Source organism: Melopsittacus undulatus, chromosome 11 (genome assembly GCF_012275295.1).
Source record: "Melopsittacus undulatus isolate bMelUnd1 chromosome 11, bMelUnd1.mat.Z, whole genome shotgun sequence".
Taxonomy (NCBI): domain Eukaryota; kingdom Metazoa; phylum Chordata; class Aves; order Psittaciformes; family Psittaculidae; genus Melopsittacus; species Melopsittacus undulatus.
Window position 1 is genome coordinate 6,209,471 of NC_047537.1, and position 27,525 is coordinate 6,236,995.

Sequence of the window (27,525 nt, forward strand, 5' to 3'; positions counted from 1 at the left end):
TACCAGGGACCTGGGAGGTCCCTGCTAGTCCTCTGAGCTGTATTGTGGGACCTGAATGTGCTGGCCAAGGCAAATGCAGAGAGCAGAAAAGCTGACAAATAACTGAAACCTGTACTTGCCTGTAGTGCAGATAAGGGCTGATCACCCCTGTTTAAAAACATGGGAAAACAGAGGGCAGCAATTCCTGCCAGGAAGTGAACCTAAACTCCTTTCAGACAGAACTAAGGCTGGCTATTGAAGTCACTGAAAAGTGAGACATCAGAGTGCCGAAAGTACCTTTGGTTCTGGGATTAGTTCAAGAGGAGAGCTGGTTCTCATTGCTTCACTCAACTCCAGCTCATTCAGACAGGAGACAAAACACTTCCAGAGGGATTAAAAAGGCTTTGCCTTTAATAAAATATTTGCCCAGCCAGGCAAATTAGGCAAGTGAAATTTCAGTTGTGAGGTGTCTTAAACCTGACTTAATAGCAGGTATCTCAAATGACCTAAAGGAAGGAAAACTCGGATACAGATGAAACAAGGAATTTGACAGAATAGGAAAATGCTTTGGGAATACATGTACTTCAGAGGCATAAGGAAGTTATAGGGGACGCAGTAAACACAGAATATTTTAGCACTACTTGTCTTTAAAAAGGAATGAATTCAGAGCAGCTTCCAGTATCTGAAGTGGGCTATAAGGATGCTGGAGAGGGACTCTTCATCAGGGACTGTAGTGACAGGACATGGGGTGATGGGTTTGAACTGAAACAGGGGAGGTTCGGGTTAGAAATAAGGGATAAGCTCTTTACTGTGAGGGTGCTGAGGCGCTGGCACAGGGTGCCCAGAGCAGTGGTGAATGCTCCATCCCTGGCAGTGTTCAAGGCCAGGTTGGACAGAGCCTTGGGCAACACAGTCTAGTGTGAGGTGTCCCTGCCCATAGCATGGGGCTGGAAGTGGATGATGTTAAGGTTCTTTCCAACCCAAACCAGCCTGGGATTCTATGATTTTCTATAGAGCGAGGCCAAGTGACCGATGTTCAGCTCAGACAGGTCCAACAGCACACTGCTGCAAACCCGGCTCACAGCTCCTGCTCCGGTCACCAGTGACTATTTCAGTGCCCAAGCTCCAGCTCCTGAACACCCATCACACACACCCGGCTGCCCACAGCTGCTGCAGGAGCAAGAACTGCTCCATGGTGCGAGTTTCCTTACTCAGGACTTCTGCTCCTGTTACAATGCAGCTATGATGAAGCATCTGCTAAGTGCTGCCAAGTCCAATGAGGGCTAATTACTTTACAACCAAAAGTGCTGATGAGCAATAAGAGCTCCTTCAGAGTAATCTGCTGTTAGCATAAGCGCCCCTAACAGACACACTGCTTTTACTAAGGCTGTATGTTGGCTCTCCAGAACTGCTGTAGATACCACACGGTGCAAGGGATTAGGAAAAGGATTTCGGGGGGAGTTATGTTACCCACAGCACCACAAACACGAACACGAGCTGCAGGTGCACTTGTAGCTTGGGGCTCATAGCTTCGGAATAATCTGTGTAGGGTGGAAAGGCGTTCACAAGTTAAAATGCAGAGCTGCTTTCCGGTCACAAGTGCTATAATCATACAAAAGTGACTTTTCAACTTTCTTTCTCACTTTAAAGTGTGGCTTTAAAGCGAGTTTAAAGACATAAAGGTGAGGGCTGGGTCTGTATCGTTAGACAAGCAACCAACAGTACTATTGCTTCCAATCAAACACTAAAATATCAGTTCCACATGCCCAAAAGATGGCTTGTGGGAAGCGATGGGCTTTGTGTGTCCACCTCCCATCAAGCCATGGTTAGATGGGAACCAGAGAACACTAAAATAGGGAAACCCTGGATGAGGAGCAGTTTTGTGTTTGGCCCCTGAATATTCTCTGATGTACAATTAGGAACCATCACACCCAAACCCAAAACACATAAGCAGCGTGGAGAGGGCTTTGCTGAGAGGCGTTTTCCTTCCATCCTAATCACAAGGCAGCTAAAAGCAAAGCAGAAACTAACAGCTTTAAACCACAAAATGGCTAATTTTAAACGTTCCTCTGCATTTGGAGAGCCAGAAATAGAGCAGCCCCAAGCCTGGTACAAGGTGTCAGCTCAACGGGTCTGCAGAAGTTTTATTTTTAAGAAGCTGCCTGTACCACTTTGCTGAGATTCCCAGAAGGTTGAATCCCTGCCAAGCTCAGCTTTGCCCTCTTCTGACTCCAGACTTATTCAAAGCTGTGTAATTACTCTTCCAGACCTAAATATACCTCCTCAGAATAAACCGATGCAACCCTGCAGCAGCTTTTGTGAGCACTGAGGTCCACAAAGAGCTTCTCAGGGTCTTCCAACCCTGCAGCTGCTCATCTATCTCCATCCAGCTCCTTGAGCAGCCAGAAGGGACAGTTCATTGTATTCCCAGCCACCATCTATCCCTCAAGAGAGGGTTTACCAGAAAAAAGAGCAATTGGATGATGTTTCACCATGGCATGGTACGAATCCAAGTAATGGGAATGATGCACAGCACCGACCCACCAGTTTACCTACTGGTAAAGCAAGCAGCAATGTGCTCAGTGAAGCCACCAAGGCCTCTTTGGGTGCAGATCTCACACATGAGATCTTACTGCAGCTCTGGAGACAGGCAGAGAAATAGGCAATGAACAGATTTAAGAGATCTGTTTACCAACTGTGATTTTAGTGCCACGGACAGAGTAGCACTGTTACAGAAAGCCAGAGAGCTCACTGTGAACACAAGTTAGCTTCAGCAAACACTCCTTGACAAAGGCCACAGATATGACCTATGCTATCTTGGGCTACCATAGGCCTCTCTCCCACATGAAAACCCATCTAATGTAACACCAGAACAGAGATTAAAACTTCTATTTACAGACACAAAGCCGAGTTATGCCCAACTGGGTATCACACTTCAAACATACAACCCGCAGCAATGCTTTGCTGAAGCATTTAGGAAAGCAGATGTTTCTCTCTTACTTTATGGCAGTACTCACACATAAGACAGTTAAGAGTAAGAAGCATTCTAAAAAGGCCACAGGCTTACTGGGAGGGCAAGAACACAAATAGCTTTCTAATGCTTTCAGCAGAGCAATGTGTGTCAGTGTGATGCTTCACGCACGGGAGCAGATGTGGGAAAACCTCAGGCTAAAGGAGACAGTATATAGATAAGCACACACAAAGAGTTGCTTATTCAGGTCTCCTCCTCCTCATCTCTATGCAAAGGGAAAGGGAGGGCAAGCTTTCCAGTTCCTGATGCCCAATCCACACGGTCACTTGTCCACATGCTTGGAAGATGTGGATCTGTGTCTGCCCCTTCAAGCAGAACTAATCCTCCTGCCTGCTCGCAGCACCCTCCTCACATCGGGAGTGAGCCACCACCGAAGCAGCATCTCCATCTGATAAGCAGAAGAAAGATAACACCGTTTTAAAGAGGCCAGCAAGCCAGCTCCCAGCTCAGATTCATTTCAGCGCAAGGGACTGAAAAGCAGCCCTCAAAGGGACCCTGACACATAGCAGCAGTGAGTGCTGTGAGTGGGTCCTTTTGGGGAGGGAGGTAACACAACCTGCCCTCAATCACACAGCAGGGGGAGAAGGAAAGAAAATACAGTTATTTCAGCAGACTGCATCTGAAGGGCATCTTCTTTACCCTGCTCTGCTTTCAGCTGCAGAGACCCATCATTAAGACAGCCCCAGCACTTCTGAAGGCTGAATTAGAGCAGGATCGCTGACACTCCCTCAGCTTGGCAAGATCTGGAACAATCCTGCATTATGCTCTGCAGAAGACAGTTACTATTTTAACCAGGTTATCTAGTGCAAAGCCGGAGGAGAGACCTTTGACAAGGGCAAGTCCCTGAAAAACCTCTTTTAAAACTGACTTTTTGTGATGCTGGACCAGTAACTGGTATTCACAGCACACCAGAATTGATACCATGTTACTAACACAGCAGGTCCCACTGTAGACAGAGGGCCTAATCACTGCCTGTATAGCACAGAAAATACGAAGTTGTGTGAACATCTATACAGAACAGAAAGGGAGCCTTCATTTAACCATTAGCTGGTTTAGCTATATGAGCCAGAACCTGTGGGTATCCCCAAATAACGGGCTCAGGACAGGGCACTTCACTGCAGCACACCTATTATTACAGACAACTACAGCTCTGAGGCTTTGCCATCCAGGTTCCTGGCAAGGAAAATGAGAGAAATGAGCAGTGAGCAAGCTGCACCATGGACAGACAGCAAACCAGGCAGCAGTCTGGGAACACACCATGATAATAAAAGCTTAGGGCTGCTGTCTATTTTATCATGTCATCAAGCTCATGCAGGCCAAACACAGGTAGAAGGAAAACACGATGAGCAATAGGCACTGGGAAGCTCAGTGGAAATGTATCCCAAGAATGAGAGGTGACACTCCATATTCCTTATGCCCCATCCTTGGCAGTGTTCAAGGCCAGGTTGGATGGGGCTTGGAGCAACCTGCTTTAGTGGAAGGTGTCCCTTGCCCATGGCAGGGGTTGGAACTGGATGAGCTTTAAGGTACCTTCCAACATAAACCAGGCTGGGATTCTATGATTCCTTGGGGAACACCATACAGGATCACAAACCCCCATCTAGATACATAAAGCCAAGGTAGTTTAACCTGGAGGTGCAAAATGCTTTACATCAAGCTTTACATGAAGGGGTTTTGCCTTCCCTGAGTAGAACAGAAAGGGCTGCAAGTAGCTCCCAACAATAAAGTCACTCTGTTTTGACTGGGCTGACATCACTGACCAGAACAAGTGCCAACCCGAAGAGCTGGACGTCTCCCCCACTGCAAACAACCCCGTATTCTGCAGCTGACAAGTGCTGGTTGTTGGGAAGTAGACATTAGCAGTTATGATGGAAAAATGGCTCAGAGAGAGATGATGCAGACTGTGTTACTGAGAGAACTAAGCGAGCCTTTGTCATCTGAAACAAGTCTCATGGGGATGTTTCACTGCAAGTGTTTTAAACAAGGGTTCAGCAGTAAGGTCATCACATCTACCACCTACTCCCAGTTTGACTTCTAAATTCCCAGCAAACCTATTCCAAAGGCCCATGGTGGAGCAAGACACTTACCCACACCTCCCTTTTGGCATCAGTGTACACCTATCACTTTAGTTCTTCATTTACACCAATGGGGAGATACAGATGGGCTCCCTAAGTGCCACATTTGAACACCAGTGTTTTTAGAGTGAAGCATTCCCACACCCCAGCATGTTTCTGGAGGAGAAGGGCATGCTCCAACACTTCTGGAGGGCTTCACCATGCTTGTTCAGTTCTGCCACACACCAGGCAATAGACATACATCCACTCCTGCTGTTTGCTGGCAGGTGAGGAGATGAGGGAAGAGTGAACATGGAAGGAAGAGTAAGGAAACGTCAGCTCAGGAAACCAGATTCCACTTATGCAGTTCACAGCAGAGCCTGCACAATCCCTGTTTCACCGGAGACAAATGCAGGAAAAAGGATTAACAGCAATTGTCCAGGAAAGAAAAGCTCATGGAAGAAACTTCAGGCACAGCTGAGAAATCAAGGTAAGGAGCAGAGAAGCCTGCTTCACTGGGGGACAAGGGGCAATGACACAGCACCAAGTATGTGAAAGGCAAAGGAACTGGAGCAAAACCAACCAGGCGAGTGTGAAACAAAAAACAGGATACACAGAGTGATTTAGAAATCCTCCTTAGGAATAAGCTGGTATCTAGCAGGCAAGCAATTAACTTTTGATGGCTTTAACCTTATTTCCAGACGCCTGTTTCTATAGAAGCACAGCTTTTGAACTGCGTGTTACACTTCCCTCCAAGGCAGTGATCAGTCTTGATCAATGTTCACCCGTACAAGCCAGGGAGCAACAGTACTTACTGGAGAATGGGGATGGCAGTCAGTCAATCACCAGGAGAAAAGCCTCCAGCATCAGCATTCCTAGTTGTGTATTAACAGCTTCTCTGAAAGGCAGTAATGCAGTTATGCCTGGACTCCAGTCACGTGCATCCAGACATGTGTCTTTTATAGGTGACAGACATGAGATCCTGCACCTCATGCACAATGTCCCATAGGAAAGAGCTTTCCAGTGCAGTCCATCCCGTGTACTCCAGCATAGCCACACTCTCCAGTCCATCCAGAGCTTCTAAAACCTAACACTGGGTGTTATTGTAATATAGATATTTCGAACCATTCCTTGTATCTAAATCTTGAAGCCTTTCACAGCTCTTCCTAACATGAACTATGTTAAAAATACTATAAGAACAAATGGAAGTGATTAAACACCAGCATGCAGCTGGTGACCGAGTGCTGCAGCAGAAATTGCATAGTGAAATAAAAACTGTACCAAATGGTGAAAGAAAGCCCCAGAAAAGTGACCTTTTCAAACTTAAGCTATAGAACAAGTCAGATGAGTTTGGGAAGGGTGGAGCAGAGAGAAGGCAAGGGGAAATAATTCTAACAGGCTCAGCCGTGGAGCAGCAAGGGATGTGTACACGGCACTACACGGACAGGACATGCTCAGCAGAGCCAGGCTGCTTTGAGGGATTTCCAATTCATGTTCTGTCATCTCCAAGCAGAGAAGAAAAGCTGGACACGAGGAAAACAAGGACAAGAAGGGACTGTAACAGCGAGTGCTATGCAATCCATCTACTGTTACACACTGTGCTGAAGGCAGACCAACCCGAAGCAGCACACATCCAAGGACTCCTTGCCACATCTACAGAGCACAAGCTCTTTTTGGTTGGAGGCCAGGGCCATGTGCCAGGAGCAAAAACATCACAGGCAAAGAACTACCAAACTCCTTAAGTGTAAAGGAAGGAATAACTGGGGGGATGACTCAGTTGCTGCAATACAAGTCTGTAATAACGTGCATATTGAACACTGAAAGACGTATTTGCTTTTTTTGAACTCTGATCATGCACTGAGTCACCACATCAACTCCTACCTCTATTGTTCCCATAGACTACGCTGGAGCTGGATTAGCCAAGAGCAAACTAAGTGCCAGGCTGCCAAGCCCGTCACCCAGGCCTTCCTCTTATAAGGCAATTCACAAGGATTTCAGTTACAGAAGACACAAGCACAGTTCTGCACTGCAGATTTCACCTGAGGCTGCCCAGGTCAGCCACCAGCTCCTGCATTCAGGTTGCTGCATGTTGGTGTCGCGCTCTCCAACTTGTCTCAGATGCTATTCCTTTTCTTCCCGTGGTTGCAGATGTGTTGTTCCTCTTGCTCCTGTGATTGTTCTGTGCTGCAGAAGGCTGGGTTCCCTTGCAGTTCATGGAATCACAGAATGGTTTGGGTTGGAAAGGACCTTAAGATCATCCAGTTCCAGCCCCCTGCCATGAGCAGGGATGCCTCACACTAAACCATATCACCCGAGGCTCTGTCCAGCCTGGCCTTGAACACTGCCAGGGATGGAGCATTTACCACAATGAAGAACTTGTCTAACTCTGGAAAAAAATACCTTTCAGATCTGATTTTCCACAACTATGACCACTGAACAATCAAATGTGCTCTATTGATAAAGCAGGCATGGTGGCAACTTAACTAAGAAGAGCTCTTACCTATGGCATCCAGCTGGAGCTCGAGAGGATGAGCAGTGCCAAGCTGAGAGACCTTCCCATTACTAAGGGATGGAGGGCACAGAGGAAGGGGATGTTCAGGCCCATTAAGTCAACAGCACAGTAAAAACCACAGAAGCTAAGAGGGAAAACCCCCCTGACTCCCAGGGCCTGTTCACCCATTGGACAAATAACTGTTCAAACTTCCCCAGTGGTTCTAACAGGGGAACTAAAGCTTCAGAAGGTCCCAAACACTTCAGAAAACCTCTAAGGTTTGTTCCATGCAGATGCTTCAAGATTAAAGTAGATTAACCCATGATGTTTCAGAGTCAATACGTACATCTATCACACTGAGAAAGCCTCTACACTTCTGTCAAGACTGTAGATGCAAAACGAAGATTCAGTGATTAGATGTTGCTGATGTATTTATAAACTTCCTTCATCCCCTAAATGTTAGCTGGCATCTGAGAGACTCCAAATTTGCCTTTTGCTGCCTAAATTTAAACGCCTAGTAAAGAAAGACAGCAATGTCAACTCCACCAAGGAGAAATCTGATAATATCCCTACCACGCAGGGTGCAAGGCATGGCTACTACTCCATGACGCAAGAAAGCTGTGTTTGTAAACAAGATGCTCTTATAAAACCCTACCTTTCAAAACAAGAAAATCCACACAGGATGAGAAGGATCAAGACATGGTCAACTCCATACCTGGGATGGTATATCTGTAAAATGAGAAGCCTGAGGGGAATTGCCACAAGACTCCAAACAGCATCCCTAGCACAAGTGATATACACAGAGACAGATCTTTTTGCCTCTAAGGCAGATTTATGACACATGAAGACATATTGATGCCAAGGTAGTTAAATGACATTTTTTGCCAATATAAATCCTCTCTCAATGGGGAGAGTTTGCCAATAGGGCTGTACCAGAGAAGTCTTTACAGTGCAAATTAACCTGCACACGAGGCCAAGTTCATTTCTGGAGTAATTTCATTAATACTGTGTGATGTAACATCACTGCAATTTGGCTTGAGTACGTTGAAGAGCCCTTCAGTAAATAAGCTGCCTGAAGTCAACCCTGGTGCTAAAAGTAGGTTTAGTTACCCAAGAGGTAACACCCTGCCATGCTCAGACGTGTTCAGCTATGAGTCACTTCTATACAGTATACATTGAGTCAAAAGCGATCTAATAGTGCAGGAGAAAGCCCTATATAGCAGCTTTTTCATTTCATTATGAACACAGGTGCTTTATGATGATTCCTTTATAAAGGCACTGTTGAGCAGTGCAAACCAGGTCACTGGTTTTAGGGACAAGCAGCAGACACATTCTCCCTGTAGCTCCATCCCCTCCATCGATCTCTCTTGCTCTTGGCTTGTATCAGCAAAAAGACCACTCAGCAGAAGAGGTTTGCCAATTAGAAGAGGCTGCTGAGTAAAGCTGCTGCCCCCTGACTCATCACCATGCTGGTGGTGACAGGCTGGGGTTTCTAAACCCTGCCTGGCCCACACTCCCTCCCCTCTGCCCCGGTGCTGGAGTGTGTCAGAGCTGGTGCTATGCCGGCGCCAGCAGAAGGGAAGAGGAAAGGGTCTGGGACACAGCAGTTAGAGTTGCTTTTGCTCCTCAGACAAATGCAGTTCTCCCAGACAGACCAATATCTTGTGATGCAACCTGCCCTAACCAGAGAAAGGTACTTGGATAAATTCCTTTTTGGTTAAAAGCACAACATGCAGCAGCAGTCAGTGCTGGTTAAGCCCCAATGAGGAGTCAGCCCAGGCTCCCGCTGCTCTGGTGCCAGCAGTGGGTTTGTGAGGAGCAGAGTTTTTACCTCCTCTGTGGCTGTCACTACGAGCTGTATTCAGACACATTCCCTTGATTGTCCCCTACTTGGAGATGTGTAAGCAATGCTTCTGCAGGGAAGACAACATGCAGCTTTGTTTTGAAAGAGCAGACAAGCTTCAATGGAAAGCAGGAAAAGCCATTGCTATGAACCTCCATCAGAAATGGACTTTAAAGAGCACCATGGCCAGAGTGTGATCAGCCAGTCCCTGTACGGCAGAAAAGGGGTCTTCAACAAAGCAGAAAGGCAGCAAATGTGAAAAACAGTTATAGGAAACACACCCCTCCACAACACAGTCTCCCCTGTGGCAAGGAGCACTGCAGGATACTGAAAGTATAAGATGTGCAGCACTGCACTTGAAAGGAATACAACATTTATGCAGATGCAATTGCCTGGTGTTCCCGAAGAATGAGAGAAACCATAACAGGCCTCTGGCAGAAGCCAGGAAAAGAGCTTTCCTACAGAGGGGTTAGTGCATAATTAATGTGTAACAGAGGCAAGCAAACTGCCTCTGAACAGCCCTTATTGCTTAACCTGGAAACAGGACACAGCACTAGCTGGAGCTGACCTGGTGCAGCAAGTCTGCGTCAAAGAGTGACTGCTAACGCTCCGTTCCAGGGCAATGGAGCATCAAGAGATCTGGAAAGACTGCTGAATTATAAATATCCATCATTCCTCCCTCATTCTCTGACACGCAGGCAGAGCCTGGGCGATGATGGGAAGCACAGGAACTAGCAACAGAAACAGAAAAAGCATGATGGAAACACAACCAAGCTGGCAACCCTGTCCCCAGCCAGCAGTGAACAAAACCCCACTGAGACCCAACCTCACCTCTGCTGTTCCAAGCATGGATAAAACCTGAAAGAGCCAAGGAAAAATTTATTCTCCGAGTTTTTCCAGTCAAGCTTTTCCTTCTCCCACTCCAGGCCATTTGCAGCTTTATTTTGATGAGCAATATTATCCCTTAGGAACTGGAAACTGAAGTGACTGGACAGAGAAGGCAGCAACTGGAAACCTTCTGCAGGGTTTGCTCTGGCCTCCCCATTTCATACCCTCACACTCACAACTCCCATTTCAGGAGGAACGGAGACTCCAGCAGCAGGCAGGAGCTCAGGAAGGCATGTGCTGAGCAGTCCTTCATGTGCAGCTGGCTGAGGAAGACTCTGTCAATCATTAGCTCAATATCTGTCAGGGAAACATCTTGCTGCAGTCATTTCATACAAAGGTTTATTCTGAGGCAAAATGGAGATATGAGACTACCCTAAATTGAAACCTGAGGCCACATTCTATTGGGTTCCTATGTGCTTTTCCATTGCAAAGCCAGACTGGAGCTTGGTCATTCCTTAAAGGTGCTAAACAAGACCTTTAATTTCATTTTCTATATTGAGTACACTGAACAGCCTCACTGAGGCAAACACTCAGCTCTAGAAAGTGGCAATCCCCAAACAACTAATGGTAGAAAGCTCTTTTCATTTCAAAGAGCACATTTCAGGCTTGGAAATTACCAACCACATGTAGGGTGATGGTTTCTGTAGGTCTCTAAAGCTACAGTTTATCAGTGCTGCAGCTTTCTAGAGCTTCCAGGACAGTAAATCCATATACACTCTTCCTTCCTCCCATGTAAGCACGCTCAGTGCTTTCAGGCTGAACAGATAGGACTAATTTCTTATTCAGAATATAGCACATGGCTGTAAAAGTATTTTTAGCTTCAGCCCCATCTCCTACTACAACACGGGACCTCCTTCAAGGCCTTCTCTCACCAATGAACTGTGATAAACTCATTCAAAGGAAAGGCATAATCCTGCTCTCCTGCCAGCTCAGCTACTTTCTATCCGCAGGGAAGGCATCCGTTAGACAGCCTGTATATGCTATTGCTTATCGAGAACATCCTGTCTTCCACACTTGCCTCCTCCCAATCCTCCATTCTTCATGCGCTTCCTCTTCGTGTTCTTCTTCATCCCTGTAACCTCATCCCATTTCCTCACTCCTTTCCTCATCTCAACCTCACTGACTGAGCTACATGGGAGAAGCACGTGAAAATGACATCCATGAAGATCAGCAATTCTGAACCATGAAGAACAATTCCCTTTCTTGCTCACCAGATTAAAAATACCCCAAACAAGAAGGCTGTTCATGCAGTGAACACAGGCACAACTGTTTGTCCGGTGGGAAGTGCCTTTCAAATCCAAGCTGCGTCCCACTGTATGGTACCAGAGAGATCCTGATGCCAAGTCCAGTGTTGCAATAGCAATGTATAGCACATCTCCCAGCAAGTGCACTTGGCATAACATGAATAAACTGCAAGAAAAGACAGCCTCTCATCCTGCAGGGTCAGCAGCTGGTTTTGGGGTAGGGTAACACATCAGCCATGTGAAATGACACCTGAAATAATCACCTTTATATCACTGATTACTGATAGAGAATTAAAAAGCAGATCCAGGGGGTTTGGACTAGATGATCTTTCGAGGTCCCTTCCAACCCTTGGGATTCTGTGACCCAAGCGTTGGTCCAAGACACTCCTAAAGGCTCCTATTTTACTACAAGTCACAGCTATAAAATAATTCCTGAGCCATTTCAGAGCAGAGCTGGCAGCCCACAGAGGATGCAGAACATATCCTGTTTGAAAAAGGGAGGCCTCATACAGAGCCACATCCGTCTGTCCTTGCACAGATGAAACCCTACAGAGCCAAGCACAGGTGGATGCTGCAAGAGCTCACCATCCCATTCTGTGAGGCTTGCCCTGATGTGAGGCAGGTTTCTGATCTGAGGTCTCCTTACATGCTACCAGATGTAGCTTCCTGTAATAAAACAGGAAATAAATCTGTACCTACCTCATTTATCCAGAAACTGGTACCAGAACAACTTGCCACTGGCAACTTATGGCCTATTAAAATACCAACCACTGTGCAGCGAAGACCACAGGCTCCCAGAGGCATGCATGAATGCCTCAGAAATACAGCTGCAAAGCTAGAATCAACACTGATGGCAGTGCAAGAGCACAGAGAATAAACAGACTGGAAGCCATTTAGGTTTTCTCCTGTACTTCAGGAATAAACACATCTAAAAAGGAGGGAGGGAACCCTCTCCTACCTACCTTTGTCCTCAGCTAGAGCTGATGGTATTGCCACCCTGCAAACCAAATGGACCACATGGCCCCAGTTTCAGTGTAGAACATTAATTTCCAACAAGTCATTTTTTGAGCCAAGAGCTGCTTAAGTCACACAGATAAGGCTGTTACTAAGAATTAGCTCTTCAGAATCAGGGATGAGAGGGGGAGTTTGTAAAGCTGGCTGTATCCAAACATATTTACTGATGCTGTACACACAGCCTATCAGTTACAGGGCTTTACATTACAGCTGCTGGTCAACAAAGCAGCTCCTGCCTGAGCAGCAGCAGGCAGAACAGCAATCAGAGCATGAACAGAGACTGTGTTTTACTCAACAGGATACAGCCCCCATGGCAGGAAAGTTTTAATGTCATTCTGTCTTGTGACAGGCTCCGACACGGTGACCAGTGACAGGAAGAGGCAAGTCTGGCACGAAGCAAATCAACCCACCCCAAAGCTCCTGCAGTCAGACCCTGCAGGTGAAGCAGCCCAGAAAAAGCAGTAGAAATGCTCTGCAAACTCAAACTGCAGCTTAAGAGTGTTTGTGCTGCGGATCTTGCAGTGCTGTATCACTTCTGCACCTTTTTCCAACACCCTCACCTTGCACAGATTAAACCTCACCCACTGCTTCTGCTGTCATTACTTTTACCTACATTTAGCTACCCCTTTTCTCATTTTTGCTGTTTAGTTTCTCTGTGTTTGGCTCTGAATGCAAGCAATGCAGGTACTATGCCTTAACATTATCTGGAAATAGGTTATGTTTTATTGCACATCGTTTCTAGAGGCTGCATTCAAACGCCTTCTCCATTAAACACCCCCAGGACACTCCTGTGGCTGCAGCCAGGAAAGAAGGATGCTGGCACATGAAGCTGCTCCAGAGCATTAAAACTCACTCTTGATCTGTATATTAACAATAGATGTACACATAGGGAAAGTCTATGTTTTCAGACACATTTGCAACAAAAGCACTTTTAAAATATGTTATCACACCAAGTGCTCAGCAGATGTTGCACTAAAGCACTAAAGACAAGCATACATTGTCCTAAGATATGGAACTGGGAGGATGGTTAGAGCCACAACCATTTCTTCCTCTTGCAATCCCACTCAAATAAAGATGCAGAACTCAGCCAGGGATCTTCTCCTTTCACTACTGCTAGTTTTCTTCCCTCTTGGGGATGCTGACTCTAGAAGAAACTATTTAGTTACCTAACCTTTGTTTTACGGCAGACAGTGGTGAAGATTTAGATCTCAGCTGGGCTGAATCAGTCCTTTAGTCTCCAATTAATGATTTTCCAGTCTGAAAGAGACAACCGTGGGGAACCTGAAGGGTCCTGTAACACCTGAAACAGTGACTATTTATGTAAAGACAGTGAATTAGTCGATTTCTAACTCTCACCATTGAGAGCCACAATTTGCAGGTGGTACAAACTGCACCTCCCTTCACAAAGGTTTCTCAGTCACCAGCTGTATGTTAGTAGGACAAGGCTTCTCCCCTTTTATTTGTCTTACAGAAATCAAAGAGCTGTGTACACCAAGTGATGGTTTGCATCCTGCCAGCAGAGGAAAGCAAGTAGCTTTAGGTCTGTACCTACATGAGGATGACAAAGCCACACTTACGCAAAAGCCGACCTTAGTCCCCAAGGAGTTATCAGTGTGAGGTGCCTCCCCAAATATCAGCATTTCCTTTGGCTCTCTGGATGCAGCTTTACACCAATAAAAAGGAAAAAGGCAGTGCAGGAAGTGGCCTTTCACACTTACTCAATTAAACATTTGAAGTTTAAGAATATTCTCAGTTCAGGCTCCAGCACCCAAATACTTCAAGATTAGACCACCCTAAGAGGGGTCAGCCCTTCCCAGCTGGAGCCTGCATGCAGGCAGCTGGTGAGATGCAGGAGATAAGCCAATTCTTTGTTTCAAAGTGGTACAGGAGTGCCAGGATCAGAAAAGCAAGATGAAATGCCACATGCACTGGGAAAAGCATGATCCCAAAGGAAATACAGTCTGAGATGCCTTTAGAAGAATGAGGAAGGTGGGAAATGCCCTTAAAGTCACTCAACTCATGCAAAACAATCTTTCCTCTACAGTCAGCCAGGGGCTTTCAGAGTACAATCCCTTCCTTGAAATCCAGGAATACCAGAGTGCTGGCACAATAACAGAACAATGTAGGATGAAGTGTCAGGAGTCTGTGGACAACACCTGGCTTTCCACTGCCTTCACATCACACAGCAGCAGCACTCGCTGCCAGCACTCAGCCAGAAATCAATCAGTGCCAAGGTAAAGAGCATCTGGCTGTCACTCAGCATTATCTGACACCATGGGCAGAAGGGGAGGGAATTTAATCAAGTCTTCCTCTTCTGTTATACCCAAAGATGTACATGTGCATACTACGTCAGCCTGTAGCTTCAGGCTCTCATTTGGACATCCAGGCTCCCGCCTGTGATGAGCCAAGGATCCAAAGCCTCCCAGTGAGCTTCTCATATCATCTCTCTAGGAATAAAAGATACCCCCCACCAAAAACCCTTCAAACTGGTCCAACACGAAGCAGCCCATCTGCTTCCCAAAAACGGTTGCCATGAATACATCCCTGCTGCTCTGTGCCTGCTATTTTTAAAGCTACTTGGGAGGCAGCTGAATTCACTAGTGGTTGTGCTATTTCAGTATCTAGATTAATGCTATTCAAGGAATATATTGGGGAAATACAGCACCTGCCTGGCCTATACCTGCCTCAGATGCATTTTCGGGAGACCAAGCTCTGCAATCCAACAGCAGGGTGATAAACCCACAGACAATAGCCATTTTTCACACAGAGCACTGTAAACTGAATTGCATCTTATCCCCAGAAGCCCCACTGGAGCTTTACAAAGGGAGGGAAAAGGACAAGCAGAAGGATATTGCAAAAGCAACTTCAGTCACAAATATGCCCATGGTTTAATGCAAGGCCTGAGCACAGCAAGTGGGGGGAAGAAGGGTTGCCAGCCTGCAAGACAGAAAGAAACTAAACAAGGAAACCCCAAAGCTGAATGTACTGACAGGACCTGGACCTTTTCCAGAGTGCCTCAAATTCCTAAGAGAGTTAAGCCTTAATGCATTTCAGGCAGGTTTCCCTGTAGCCAGGCTGCTTTGTCCCAGTCTGGGCAGCGGAAGTGTGAGTAACTCCCAGTCCTGGCCAGGTACATGCAACCCAGGTTGCAGTGGACTTGGGACTGGGATGGGCTGATGGAAGCTGGCAGTACAGTCTCCCACTTCATAGGTCAAATCAATCTGGTGCCACTCAGCAACACACTGAATAGATCAGATCCCCACCTCTCATCACAGACATGCACAAGCTGCTAAGTAATTGTAAATAACCTGAAAAATCTGTCTCTGGAGATCCTTATTTTATCAGACTCTTCTTTACACATCATAGGTCACTTAATCCAGAGAAAACTGATATAGTGTGTCCTATGAAGGGCTCCTACACCTACCTCTGCCCTCTCCACTTACAGACTCCAAACGTCACAGGACACCTTGTGAGATCAATTCTCTGCAAACTCATGGGCAGATATATGTACTGGTCTTCTTAACCACAGCTGCACACCTTCTGTTGCCACAGACAGCAGAAGAAGCCCAAAGTTGATTGCAGAGCAAACACCAGACTCTTTTTTTACATAAGCAGCTCCCATAAGATGACCTGAAAGACATTCCACAACCTCAAACACAATCAGTTGTGGAACTGATCGATTTCAGAGAAACAATCACAGATCCTAAATAATGTACAGACTTCTAACACAACACAGACAAAACATCTCCTCTTTAATCCTTCCCCAGATTCAAAGAGTATCATAAAGGTCATGGAAATGACCAGGGGAGCACAGAGCAGAGCCAAGACATCATCTGGGAGCCTCTCCACACAGTAACTCATCTCCTCAGCATTCCTGGATATTCATCCCTCCTGAAGTTTCTCTAACTGCAACAGGGGAAAATATTTGGAAGAGGTCAAACAACTCAATACCATTGAGACCTGTAACTTTGTAGGCAGGAACAGGTTTCCATGTGCTTTCAGTTAGAGTACAGACAGGTTAGGGGAAAGGCAGCAAACCCAACAGCCTACTTCCCCTTTGCTCGTTTATAAGCAGTCAAGGCGGTTGAGAGCAATGTATGTGTTTGGTTTGAATTACAGACAGTTTCACTGCTGGAACACATCTGCAACACACCGTGCTGAGTGAACTGCTGAACTCCAGCCAGCTCACAAACAACCCAATGCTGGCAGCAGCAGCAAACCCCACTGATGGCTCCTAGAAGCTGCTTCTAGGGACAATAAGGAGAAGGAGATGGATATTTCTCAGCATTGGCTTTTCTCGAGACACCCTCCAGTTCAACTCAGTTTATTATGGCTCCAGGAAGCAGAGGGGTTAATTTCTTTCCAAGTTCACATACTGTTTGAATTCCTTAGATAAGCTGCTTCCACCAAAGCAAGGATCTAGCCTCAGGGGAGAACACTGTAAGGAAAAGCTCTTTTGACAGATTTTCTTCAAAAGAGAAATTAATTCAAAGTCCATTTTTGGAGGTCGGCTCATGGCCACAGCTTCAGATGGGGTTGCACTGTGCCTCTCGAAGAAAAACTAAGCTTTGAGCAAAGCCCCACCACTTCTATGTGCAAGACACAAATGTTTTAGGCTTGCACAACAAAAATCTTCTCTCCTGAAAAGAGAAAGCTCTGTTTGCAGCACCACAAAGAGGAAAAAAAGGCCAAAGGAGAGTTTAACTCTGGGATAAAGCGGTTAACAGCTAGCACAAACTACTCCTGTCCCTTTAAAACTGAGCAGTCACTGAGAAAAGCAAAAAAAACGAGTTTTGAAAGCCACTGAAGGCTTCCTTCACATCTTGAGGCAGAAAGTAAGCAAGTCTGGGCTGTTCTGGAATTTGTGTTTGCATACTGCTGGTGATAATCTATGTGCATAGCTGGAAACAAAACAAGGTTTTATTAGCAATTAGTAGCAGGAGGGGGGGACAGACCTGCCTGAAGCAGGCAGAGCAATGCCAATACCTGATGGAAGAACAACACTGTACAGCGTGCAGCAGAAGGATCCCAATGTGGCAGATCGCATATAGGAGAAAACAGTGCATCTCTAGACTTGGGAGATGCAATGGCATCAGTTCAAGCAGATAAACTGTGTCTTTAACCCTGACAACTTTGACTCCAGGCAGCAGTTTTCCCTTGCACAGCAATTTGCAATGCAAAGCAAGCCACTTCTGCTCTTACCAAGAAGAGAAATTCAGAATCAAAGGAGGAAAGCAAAGTTGGGATGGGTTGATTTGCTTAGATACAGTTTTCTACAGAGCTGAGTTTCAAGTCAGGCATGAAAGCAACAAAGCACAGGGTCTGAAAGAGAGTGTGAGAACTTGGGCAAGGACAAGGGGGGGAAGATAGGATTTCATAAAAAATAAACCCCAGTCCCTTTCAGGGGAGCAACTCCTGCTCCCTCTCCATGTCTCTGAAAAATGCAGTCCAGCTCTGATCAGCCAACACCACCACCACCAAGGTTCAGAGCTCTCCAGCTATGTACTGTGAGAACGATGTGGCATGTGGGGCCCTACAACACATCTATTAAAATTCCATCAAGGGGTAGGCAAGTGGTAGCCACATGCTAAAGCACTCAAGTAAAGAATAACCAGGGGAAGGAGGACAGCCAGGAAGCGAGTGTGCAAGCAGCTTCTTACCTGGTGGATAAGCTAGCAAAGTCTCCTCCGTCTAGCAGCCTGATTTTGCAGAACAGAACCCCATTGACGAAGGGGACAGCAGTCAGCTCTTCTAGAGTGAAGCTTGTCTGAAACTTGAATTTCTTCTTTTTCATCAGGAAAGCCATGGGCAAATTCAGCGTGGCAAGCCCAGGAATCCCAAACAAGATGAGGGAGGAGCGGCTCAAAACACACACACAGACAAGCAGAGAAAGAGCACTCGTTCCAGGAATGCAAGCAGGGAGTAAATTCCAGTTCAGTTACAACGACGGCCCAGTTTCAAACACACAATCCTCTTCTCTTTGGTGGTCGGATCTGGCTGTGGGATCATCGCCACGGCAGGCTTCAGGTGAGGAGGAAGAGGTCAGATTAAATCTCTGCAACATCTCCAAGGGAAAAGGGAGGGAGAGAAGTCAATCTCAGCTCCAGACCAGCAGGAGCTGTCCCAGTTAGAGACTGCAGTGCTCTGTCTTCAGCACAACCCCTCCAGAAAGCATCTCTTCTCAGAGATCATCTTGAGTCTCCAAAGAAGCCTTAAGTCTGTGGACAGCACATTCAGAGAGCTTCCAGTTTCTATCTCCTCCTCTTGTGCAACTCCTTGGTACAGGTCTTCGGGTCAGCCTTTGGGAGGGAAATGAGTAAATTAGTCCCAGCCAGTCTCGGGCTCCTCCTCCTCCTCTAAAACCTGTTTGGATGGGTAATATTCACTCCAGACTCATACCATTCTTAAGAGGTATGGCCCCAATTAGCCTGGCCCCAACATCCTCTTCCCCCTTTTTGCCTAGAGCAAGCTTCACTGTTGTCATCCCATTGTAATTTCTGTTTTGCAAAGCAGCTAATAAAAATCTGCTCTATTTTCACCCATCATCTTTAGAAGCAGTTGACAGAGCAAGGTTGGTCTAACACGATTAAGCAAAAGCCATCTCAAGAAACACAAAAATCTGTTCCTTTTCTGTATTTCCAACCAGCCCCGAGTGTCAGACTTGAATCTTATAACTGGAGAAAGAGGAGAGGGGAGAGAAAGCAGCAGTCTGCTCCAGATTACACAGCGTAACAACCGAATCAGGTCATCTGGCTGTCCAATAGACAGGCCCACCGAGTCTGCTGCCTTCCCCCAGCACCAGGTCCACACCAAGCCGTGCCCTGAAAGGGCAGTTTTGGGGCTGGAGATGGTAATTTCATCACACATTTACACAACACCGAAGCCAGGGAGGCAAGACCTGAATAGCCTCCAAAGGGATGAGGTTGTGAACACCAGGCAGTAAACAATCCGTGCCAGTATGAAAAATTAGTGACTGCAAACCAAGGCAGGCAAAGCTCCTGCTGCCTGCAGGGGTGTGTGGTTAAAGCCCCTCTCCTGCCTGGGCAGCAGACTGGTGGCTGCTCTGCACCACCATGAGCTGTACCTGCCCTGAGCTGCTGCTGGGTCTCAACCTGCCCTCCAGCCGCCTGGATCTAACCCCTCAGGTCTCAGCCCACCTCTGGGCTCCGTGGATCATACACTGGGCTGCAGAGAGCTCACAGCCTGCAGCCTGGCACCCCTGGGCCATGTCCTGAGATGTGGTCAGGTCTCAGCTTGCTTTCTAAGCCATGCAGTGAACAGTGGCCAGGTCTCAGCCTGCCTCTGGGCTCCGTGGACCACACACCAGGCTGCACCCAGGTCTCAGCTTCTACCCCAGCCCCAGGGGCCATGCACTAAGCCATGGCCAGTTCTCAGCCCAGCTATGAGCCTATGAGCCATGCACTGAGCTGCAGCCAGATCTCAGACCCATTCCAACCCATGCACTGAACTGCAGCCAGGTCTCAGACCCATTCCAACCCATGCACTGAACTGCAGCCAGGTCTCAGACCCATTCCAGCCCATGCACCGAGCTGCAGCCAGGTCTCAGACCCATTCCAACCCATGCACCGAGCTGCAGCCAGGTCTCGGCTCCTCTCCCAGTCCCCAATCACGAGCTGCCCTAGGGGAGGTCTTAGCCCACTTCCCGGCCCCTTCCACCGACCTGCGGCCCGGTCCCGGCCCGGTGCCTGCCCGGCCCTGCTCCTGCCCTCTCCTCACGGCCGCCGCCGCTGCTCCCCGCCACAGCCGCTTCTGCTAGAGCTACGCCAAATGCGCCCGCTACGTCAACGCCGCAGGCAGACCAAAGCAACGCAAAGCCACCAGGACGCTTCGAGAATACCACTCCGACACTACGTAACCCCTCCCTCCTCCCCAGGGAGGGAGACGAGTACCACGAGAGCGGCACCGTCTGATTGGACCAGCGGCAAGGAGGTGGACGAGAGGAGCAGGGCTCTGATTGGCTGCTGTGGCACGGGGCGGGGAACAGAGCCCGGTGATTGGAGAGGAGGCTGTCGGTTGGGGTAAGCCCCGCCTCCCGACTGAGGGTGGGCGGGAAGCGGGTGGTAATGGGTCCGCCCCGGTGCCGCCTCAGAGGGTTGGTGCTGCCATGGCTGCTGCGGGGCCGGTGGTGGGGCTGCGGGCAGCGGGTCCTTGGGCTTCCCACCGGCCCGGGGTGTCCCATAGCCCCAGCTGGCACTGCAGGGTGCGGGGCTGGCTGCGGGGAGGGCAGGCTGGGCTGAGGTGATGGGAGAGGCGGCTCTGACAGACGGGCTCTGTGTCCTCCCTCAGCGCCTCCGGGTGCCACAGAGCGGGTTAGGGGGTTAGGCTGAGCAGGAGGGAGGCCTTGGCACCGCACGGGCAGCATGGGCAGGGGCTGACCCTGAGATGTGGCAGCCAAACACATCTCATCAGCAATGCTCCCTGTTATTAGGAGCTGCTGTTGGGATCCCCGGTCAGGCAGGATTCCAGTGTTTAAAGGCCATCGGAACAAAATGTCTCTCCTCATCCCGGAGGAGTTCGCAATCATCAACGTGATTTGCCTGGGTTTTAAGTTAGGGATGTGCCTGGGAGTCTCTGTGGCAGAGAAGTTGAGGCTCCTATGGGAGGGCCTTTTCCCAGAGATGGTTTGCTGGTGTCTGGCAAAGCTTGGATGGAAGCCTGGGAATCCTCTTTGCCAGGCTTTGATGCCCTGCTCTTTGCCTTTCATCTTTGGCATCTCTGCAGACAATATCAGAGCTATCAAAGAACTCTACCGCAACGTGAGCCTTAAGACTGCTGGGAAAAGTACAGGGCTACATCCCTTGTCTGAAAGTTAAAAACTGCATGAAGCCAATTGCTTTGTGATGATTTGTATTTGTTATGAGGCCGGGTTAAGCAGATAGACAGGCTTTGGGGCTGGGAGCACATTTCATACTGGGGAAGGCATCACAGCCTTCCCATACAACAGCGTTTGTGGAGGCTGCTTATAAAGGTAGGGCCTGAATCATTAAATCCATTGGTATCTGGAGACATTGCTAGAGATGAGCTGGGTTTTTATTGCTTTCTGTTTCTCAGTTTATTGGGATAGAGCCCAGCCTACTAAATATTTACTATTCGCCAAGCTGGGATGCTGAATGCTGGAAGAAGCTGAGGAATCCAGCCTGGTCCTCACATATCCCATTCCCTGAGCACACTCTGCCACACGTGTCCATCTTTCCCTCCCATCACTAGCAAAAGGACAAATGAGCCCTGTGTTTGTGCTGTGGGAGGAGGCTGTGTGTTATCTGGGATGATTCACCCTGATAAATAACCTCCTCGGAGGCCTGCTCTTGTTTATAGCAACAGCCCCAAATGCTGAAGATGACAGAGATTTTCATCCGTGCTCTTCTCATGCATATTTACTTGGCAGTTTTATCAGAACCATCTCAAGCAAACCTCAGTGTTTTTATGATTAATTGACTAATGGTAAAAATAAAGGCGTTTGGAGAGGTGCCCAGCGAGCTGCTGAGCAGTGTGTAATATAGCAACCGGAGCCGGAGTCTCAGGGGTATGGATATTTTCCTAACAAACGCAGTCTCATGACTTCGTGATTAAATCTTTATGAGTCTGAAATTCACCCTGTTGATTTTCTTTTTTCTCTGTTTATGCTGCAGGATTGTTTCTGGGAAAATCCACATTGGTTTAAAGGGACAGTGCTCCTTCTGCTCCCAGAGCAAGTGAGTCACTCAGCCCCATAGCACAGGGCATCCCCATCTGTCCATCATCCCACTGGCTTTATATGACTTTCCAATCCATCCACTAAGGAGCTGTGTGTGGATGGGAACAGGGCACTGACATATAGGTTCTCCTTACCCCAGGCTCAAATGCTGTTGATTTCTCCTCTACCTCAGCCCCACTGTTCCCACCTCACCTCCGCTCTGTGAACCTCAGCTCCATGCTCTCCCTGACCTAAGCCTTTCCTGATGCTGCTCTCCAGTTGCTGCTACCACTTCCTCAGTTTTTGCTGGCTCAGGGCAGTATTTTATCAGGCTGGGATAGTTTTATCAGCCTGGGCTCTGCACTGAAGCCTGAGCTTCACCTCTGCTGTCATTGGAGGAGTGTGTCACACCAGCCAGGGGCTGGGATCTCTGCTCTGCTCACCTTGGGGCTGTGAGTGTGCAGGACCAGAGATGGTTTTTCTTGCCTCCTCTCTTTGAGGATTGATATAAAGCAGCAGGGGTAGAAATAAGGCAAGAAGAATTTGAAAGGGACAAAACACAATGAGGTGAAGCAAGATTCTGTAATGCACTTGGTGAGCCATTAAATCCTCTCTCTTATCCCAGGGGAATCCCAGATCCACAAGCAAATCATCAAGCCCTGCAAACTACATCATCAGCATCTTCCTCTGGAAAACATCATCATGTTAATCCATTTGTCCTGGCAGCCAGATGATTGAGGTTTGAAAACTAAATGACACACGTTTGCTGCAACAGCATAAACACAATAATGGCTCTCTTCCATTACACTTGTAACCTGGTTATAATGGCTTTAATGAGCTTTCAGCCTCGTCAGCCAAAAAGGAAGATTATCACCTGTTGCTTTATATTATAACGTGTCATTTGTGCTGCTGGTGGCTGCGTACCTGCAGTCACCCACTGCATGGGGTGCCCATGGTGGGTGGGTGCCTATCCCAAAGCTGGGGGGCTCCCAAAACGGGGCAGGACATGGCAGTGTTGTGAGGTACCTGTCCCCATTACACAGGATTATCCTACGGTGTGGAGTTACTCCAACCATGTGTCTTCCTAGCTTAACTTAATAACAGGCTGTGAGCTCTACTTTGATGTGCTCCTGTTTTTCACTAGTTCCATATTTAACTGAACTCATCATCATAAACTGGAACTGTTTCACTTTCAGTGCCAGGCTGGGCTTCCTGTTGGACTGGCAAAGGACACACCTGCCCAGTGGGTTTCTGCTGGGATGGGGGATCCTGTTATCAACCGGGACAAAGGGAGCACAGGAATCTGGAGCTGGTGGATTCCTTTCCCCAAACATGTGGCCAGACCTGTAAATCCAGCTGCCTGGTTTTTTCTGTTTACTGGTTTCCATCTCTGCTCCAGTATGTCCTGGGAATGTGCGGCAGGACTCTCCGCTTCTTCCTGGGAAGCCTGTGGGTGGAACTGGAGCTGGTTTGCCCCTTCCAAAACCTGCCTCAAGGCTTCTTGTGTTTATTAAACATCATCCCGTGTCTGTATCCTGGGTATTGTCTTTAGTGCTCTGCTGGCCATGGGCTCTCGCACTGGTTCTGTGCTTCTGGCTGTGCCCCACAAGTGCTGCTGTTACCCCAAACACAGCAGAAACAACTGTTAGTTGTGGTTCCACTCGACAAGGCAACCTCTAATTTGGGATCCCAGCAACAGAATAACAGAAACTGTCCCTGCTGGGGCTGGGCCTTTGCCGTGGGTTAATAACCTTGCAGGGCCGGGACCCAAGGGCTCGCAAAAACTCAGAGGGGAGGTTGAAATGAGCTCTTAGGCAGAAGCTGTTCCCTGTGAGGGTGCTGAGGCACTGGCACAGGGTGCCCAGAGAAGCTGTGGCTGCCCCATCCCTGGCAGTGCTCAAGGCCAGGTTGGACACAGGGGCTTGGAGCATCCTGCTCCAGTGGAAGGGGTCCCTGCCTGTGGCAAGGGGTTGGAGCTGGATGAACTTTAAGGTCCCTTCAACCCAAACCATTCAATAACTCTAATATTAAACACTTCAATTTTCATACTCAACAGACCACACGTGCTGACAGTACCTGCTGGCAATAACCTCGTAGATGGCAACAGGAAAAAGACAGAAAAGCCCCAGAAGAATGCTTTGCCAAAACAGGCTTGACAAACTTTAAAGACACGCTGGAGGAGGTGGAGGTAATTTGGGTGAGCATTAGGTGATTTCATCCTGTCCCTCGGCAGGGATCTGCTCCATGACTGTGATGTAGCTATGGCAGCATGCTGCACTTGTGGGATTCTCAGCTGTTTATGTGTGGTTTTCTTAGGAAATAAAGTTCAAACCTATCCCTTTGCTTATAATTAAAGAATTATTTTTTTTTCTTGTGCCTGCCCATTCAGTTCTGTAATGAACTCATCCCAACAAGAGACGTGAGATCTGCACATCTCAGTGTCCTCTGCCTGTGTTTTCAGAAGCAGAGGGACCCAGTTTGTGTTCCTGGGCGTAGAACCACAGCCTGGTTCGGGTTGGAAGGGACCTTGAAGCTCATCCAGTTCCAACCCCTTGCCACGGGCAGGGGCACCTTCGACTAGAGCAGGTTTCTGTGGGTACCCGTGTTCCCCCATCACTGGGCTCTGCCCGTTGAACTTCTCCCTTTCCAGGCTCTCAGTCCTGAAGAGATTCATCAGTGAGAGGAAGAAGCAGGATCACAGAAGGTCTGGAGGACCAGGGTCATTTCATCCTGCCCGGGCCCTGCAGGGCTTTGCTGCAGCTCAGGATCCCCTGAGGCCCCCTTGCCCCGTTGCACAGTGCCATCTCCTGGAGAGCCGTGCCTGAGCTGCACACAGATCTGCTACTGAAGCAGCAAGTGGTGCTGCAGCTAGAGGTGCTGCCTCTGCCGCAGGGGTTATCTCCGACCCACCGAGGGTCTCTTCCTCACCGAACCTCTTCCTCCAGCAGGTACAAAGGAAGCTGCTCGTTGCCTGGCTGCTTGCTCTTACCTCCGCGGTACCCTGTGACAGAGCATCCTTGCTGTGGATGCCAAACGCAATCCTCTAGGCACAAAAAAGAACAGTAAGAGAGCACAGATGAATGTGTTTAGATGTTACTCCTTAGCTTTTGTTCAGCTTAGGCACCAGTTTCCGGTTGTACACGATGTGCATATGTTCACCCTGTACCTGTTTCTCCTGGTTGTAACTTTAAGGGACACTTTTCTCCCTCCTCAGATTTGATGACCTGGGCATGAGCAACAACCAAGCCCCTCATCACAGGGCTCACCCTGTATTTAAAACATTGCTACATCTTTTTTAATCACACAAAAACGTGTATGGGGAACTTGTGCTGAATGCTGCTGCCTTGAGTAAGCTCTATTTTTAACCTGAAAAGACAAGGAAAATGGGTGGTTCCAAGAGCCACAGGTTTTAGTCCCATGAAACACAGCTTAAGTGCTTAGTCACTGAAAAAATGCACTCTGCAACCGAAAGCCGAAGGCTGCTGCTTCATGCATCATTTTAGGCTGTTGTGGCATCTTCTGAGCAGTTGGTTCAGTAAGCTGTGCTACCCAAGAGAATAACCAGTGCTCCAAGGTAAGGCTTAGAAGCTGCTGTTTGTAAAGACCATAATTAGCTAAATACAAGGCCATAAAGTTCACAAAGGAGACAAAAAACTACCCTGACCTGTGGCTGTTCACAGCTTGGGCCTTTTCTCTGTGTTGCAAACCTCACAAACTCCCTTTTGCCAATGAACTGAAGCAGCCTGTTTACCAAAACAGTGTTTCTTTTAATTAAAATTCATATCTGGAAAGGAGAAATGACACAAATGAGGTAAATCAACACGGGGAACAGGAGGTTTCACTCGGAAAATGAAGTTGAATTGAGCAATTGATTTGATTCCACGAAGTCTGAGAGGAAGAGTCTGGTGAGTGTTACTCGTGGGGCTGACTCACTGAGATGTCAGTGCCAAAGGGCTGGGAGTCTTCAGGGCCTAAACCCTTCTCACTGCACTGTCCCATCCTGCCCCACCAGATTGCAGAGGAGAGGCGATGAGGAAAGGTCAGCAACAGGCAGCAGCTCTAATCAGGGGTCCCCATCAGCATTCCCTCATAAAAGGCTGTGTAAAGGTTTCATTTGATAGTGCAAATTCACTTCCTCTTCGGTCCTTGCTCATCTCCCAGCCCTAAAGGAGACTTAATAGCAAGCAAATAACAGCTCTGAAGAAGTTCCATTTCAAAGTTAATATCTGGCAAGGAACAAGCTCATTAAATGTGACACACTTTGCAAAGGAGAAGGAGTTTTGCTTCTTTGTCTTTTTTCTTTTCCTTTGTCGTTTGCTTCCACGCATTTTTAATCTCAAAAGTTTATGAAGTTACTGCAGGTTTGCAAGAATCACATTGACTGTCCTGTGAAATGAAGCTTTCTCACTGAGGACCTCTCAAAGTGGCTGTTAGGATGATTTACACGATATCACAGTAAGGAAATCGTGAGGTGAACTCCTTGCCACTGAAGCAACTAACAAAGAGCTGTACTGGCTTCCAGGTACAGAACAACCTTCACCACCAGCAGCAGAACCAAGTCACGCTCCAAAGTTCACCTAATTCAGTCAGTGCCTCACAAATTCCTAAAGGCTGGGGATTCCTGCAAGGCTGAGGCTCTGCAGTCCAGGTCCACTTTGATGGATGAAGGCATTATGGAGTGACAGAGATGGAGCTTTACCTGCTACACCCACCCGAGAGAAACTCACCCAGGCTCTTGTGGATTAAGCTGAGACAGGTAAAACACTGCTCCAACACATATCCCAGGGCAGCATGTGGTAACCAAGATACTTTCATCCCAGCTGCCAAGTTAATAGTGGAAGTCCATGACCACATGCAGATAGAACATGAGGTGAACGCGCTATTTGAATCCCATTTGTATCCTCAGGGGATGCAGGTGGGATTTAAACCACATGTAGGCTTGGCACTGGTCTGCACGGGCTGCATGTCACACTGCAAGAGCAGTATCCATAACTCGCAGTTAGGAGAAGGCTGCACTACATCTGGTAACATGTTTCCACTAAGTGCTTTCAGTGAGAGACAGAAACTCATTCACTACCATGCACTGCTGGTGATAACTGTACCCTGGTAGCTGCAGTGCCTTGATAAGATAAGGCTCTCCATGTTAGAAGTCAGTTAAAGGCTGTAACTCTTGAGAGAGAGGGAAAGACAGAGGTGCCACACTGGGGAGAGGGATTTTCAAACAGAAATTTTAAAAATAACTGCTTTTTTAATAATAACTCCATTGTTTGAGGAACTAAAGCAACCA

At 47.7% G+C, this 27,525-nt stretch overlaps 1 protein-coding gene and 1 long non-coding RNA gene across 2 annotated transcripts in view; one reads left to right on the plus strand and one right to left on the minus strand.

Annotated features, from left to right (window-relative positions):
• EEIG1 (estrogen-induced osteoclastogenesis regulator 1) overlaps nucleotides 1-20,323 on the minus strand; it is a 37,815-nt gene extending 17,492 nt beyond the window's left edge. The window contains exons 1-2 of the mRNA XM_005145613.3: nucleotides 20,226-20,323; nucleotides 18,205-18,843 (exon numbers count right to left, since the gene is read on the minus strand). Of these exons, the coding sequence (XP_005145670.1) occupies nucleotides 18,205-18,350 (146 nt within the window). The 5' untranslated portion in view covers nucleotides 18,351-18,843; nucleotides 20,226-20,323. The remainder of the gene's footprint in view (nucleotides 1-18,204; nucleotides 18,844-20,225) is intronic.
• A 1,606-nt stretch (nucleotides 20,324-21,929) lies between these two features.
• LOC115945943 (uncharacterized) lies at nucleotides 21,930-24,051 on the plus strand. The gene is made up of 4 exons (XR_004080121.2): nucleotides 21,930-22,088; nucleotides 22,195-22,257; nucleotides 22,864-22,977; nucleotides 23,435-24,051. It is a non-coding gene; the product is annotated as an uncharacterized lncRNA (long non-coding RNA).
• Nucleotides 24,052-27,525: the final 3,474 nt, after the last annotated feature.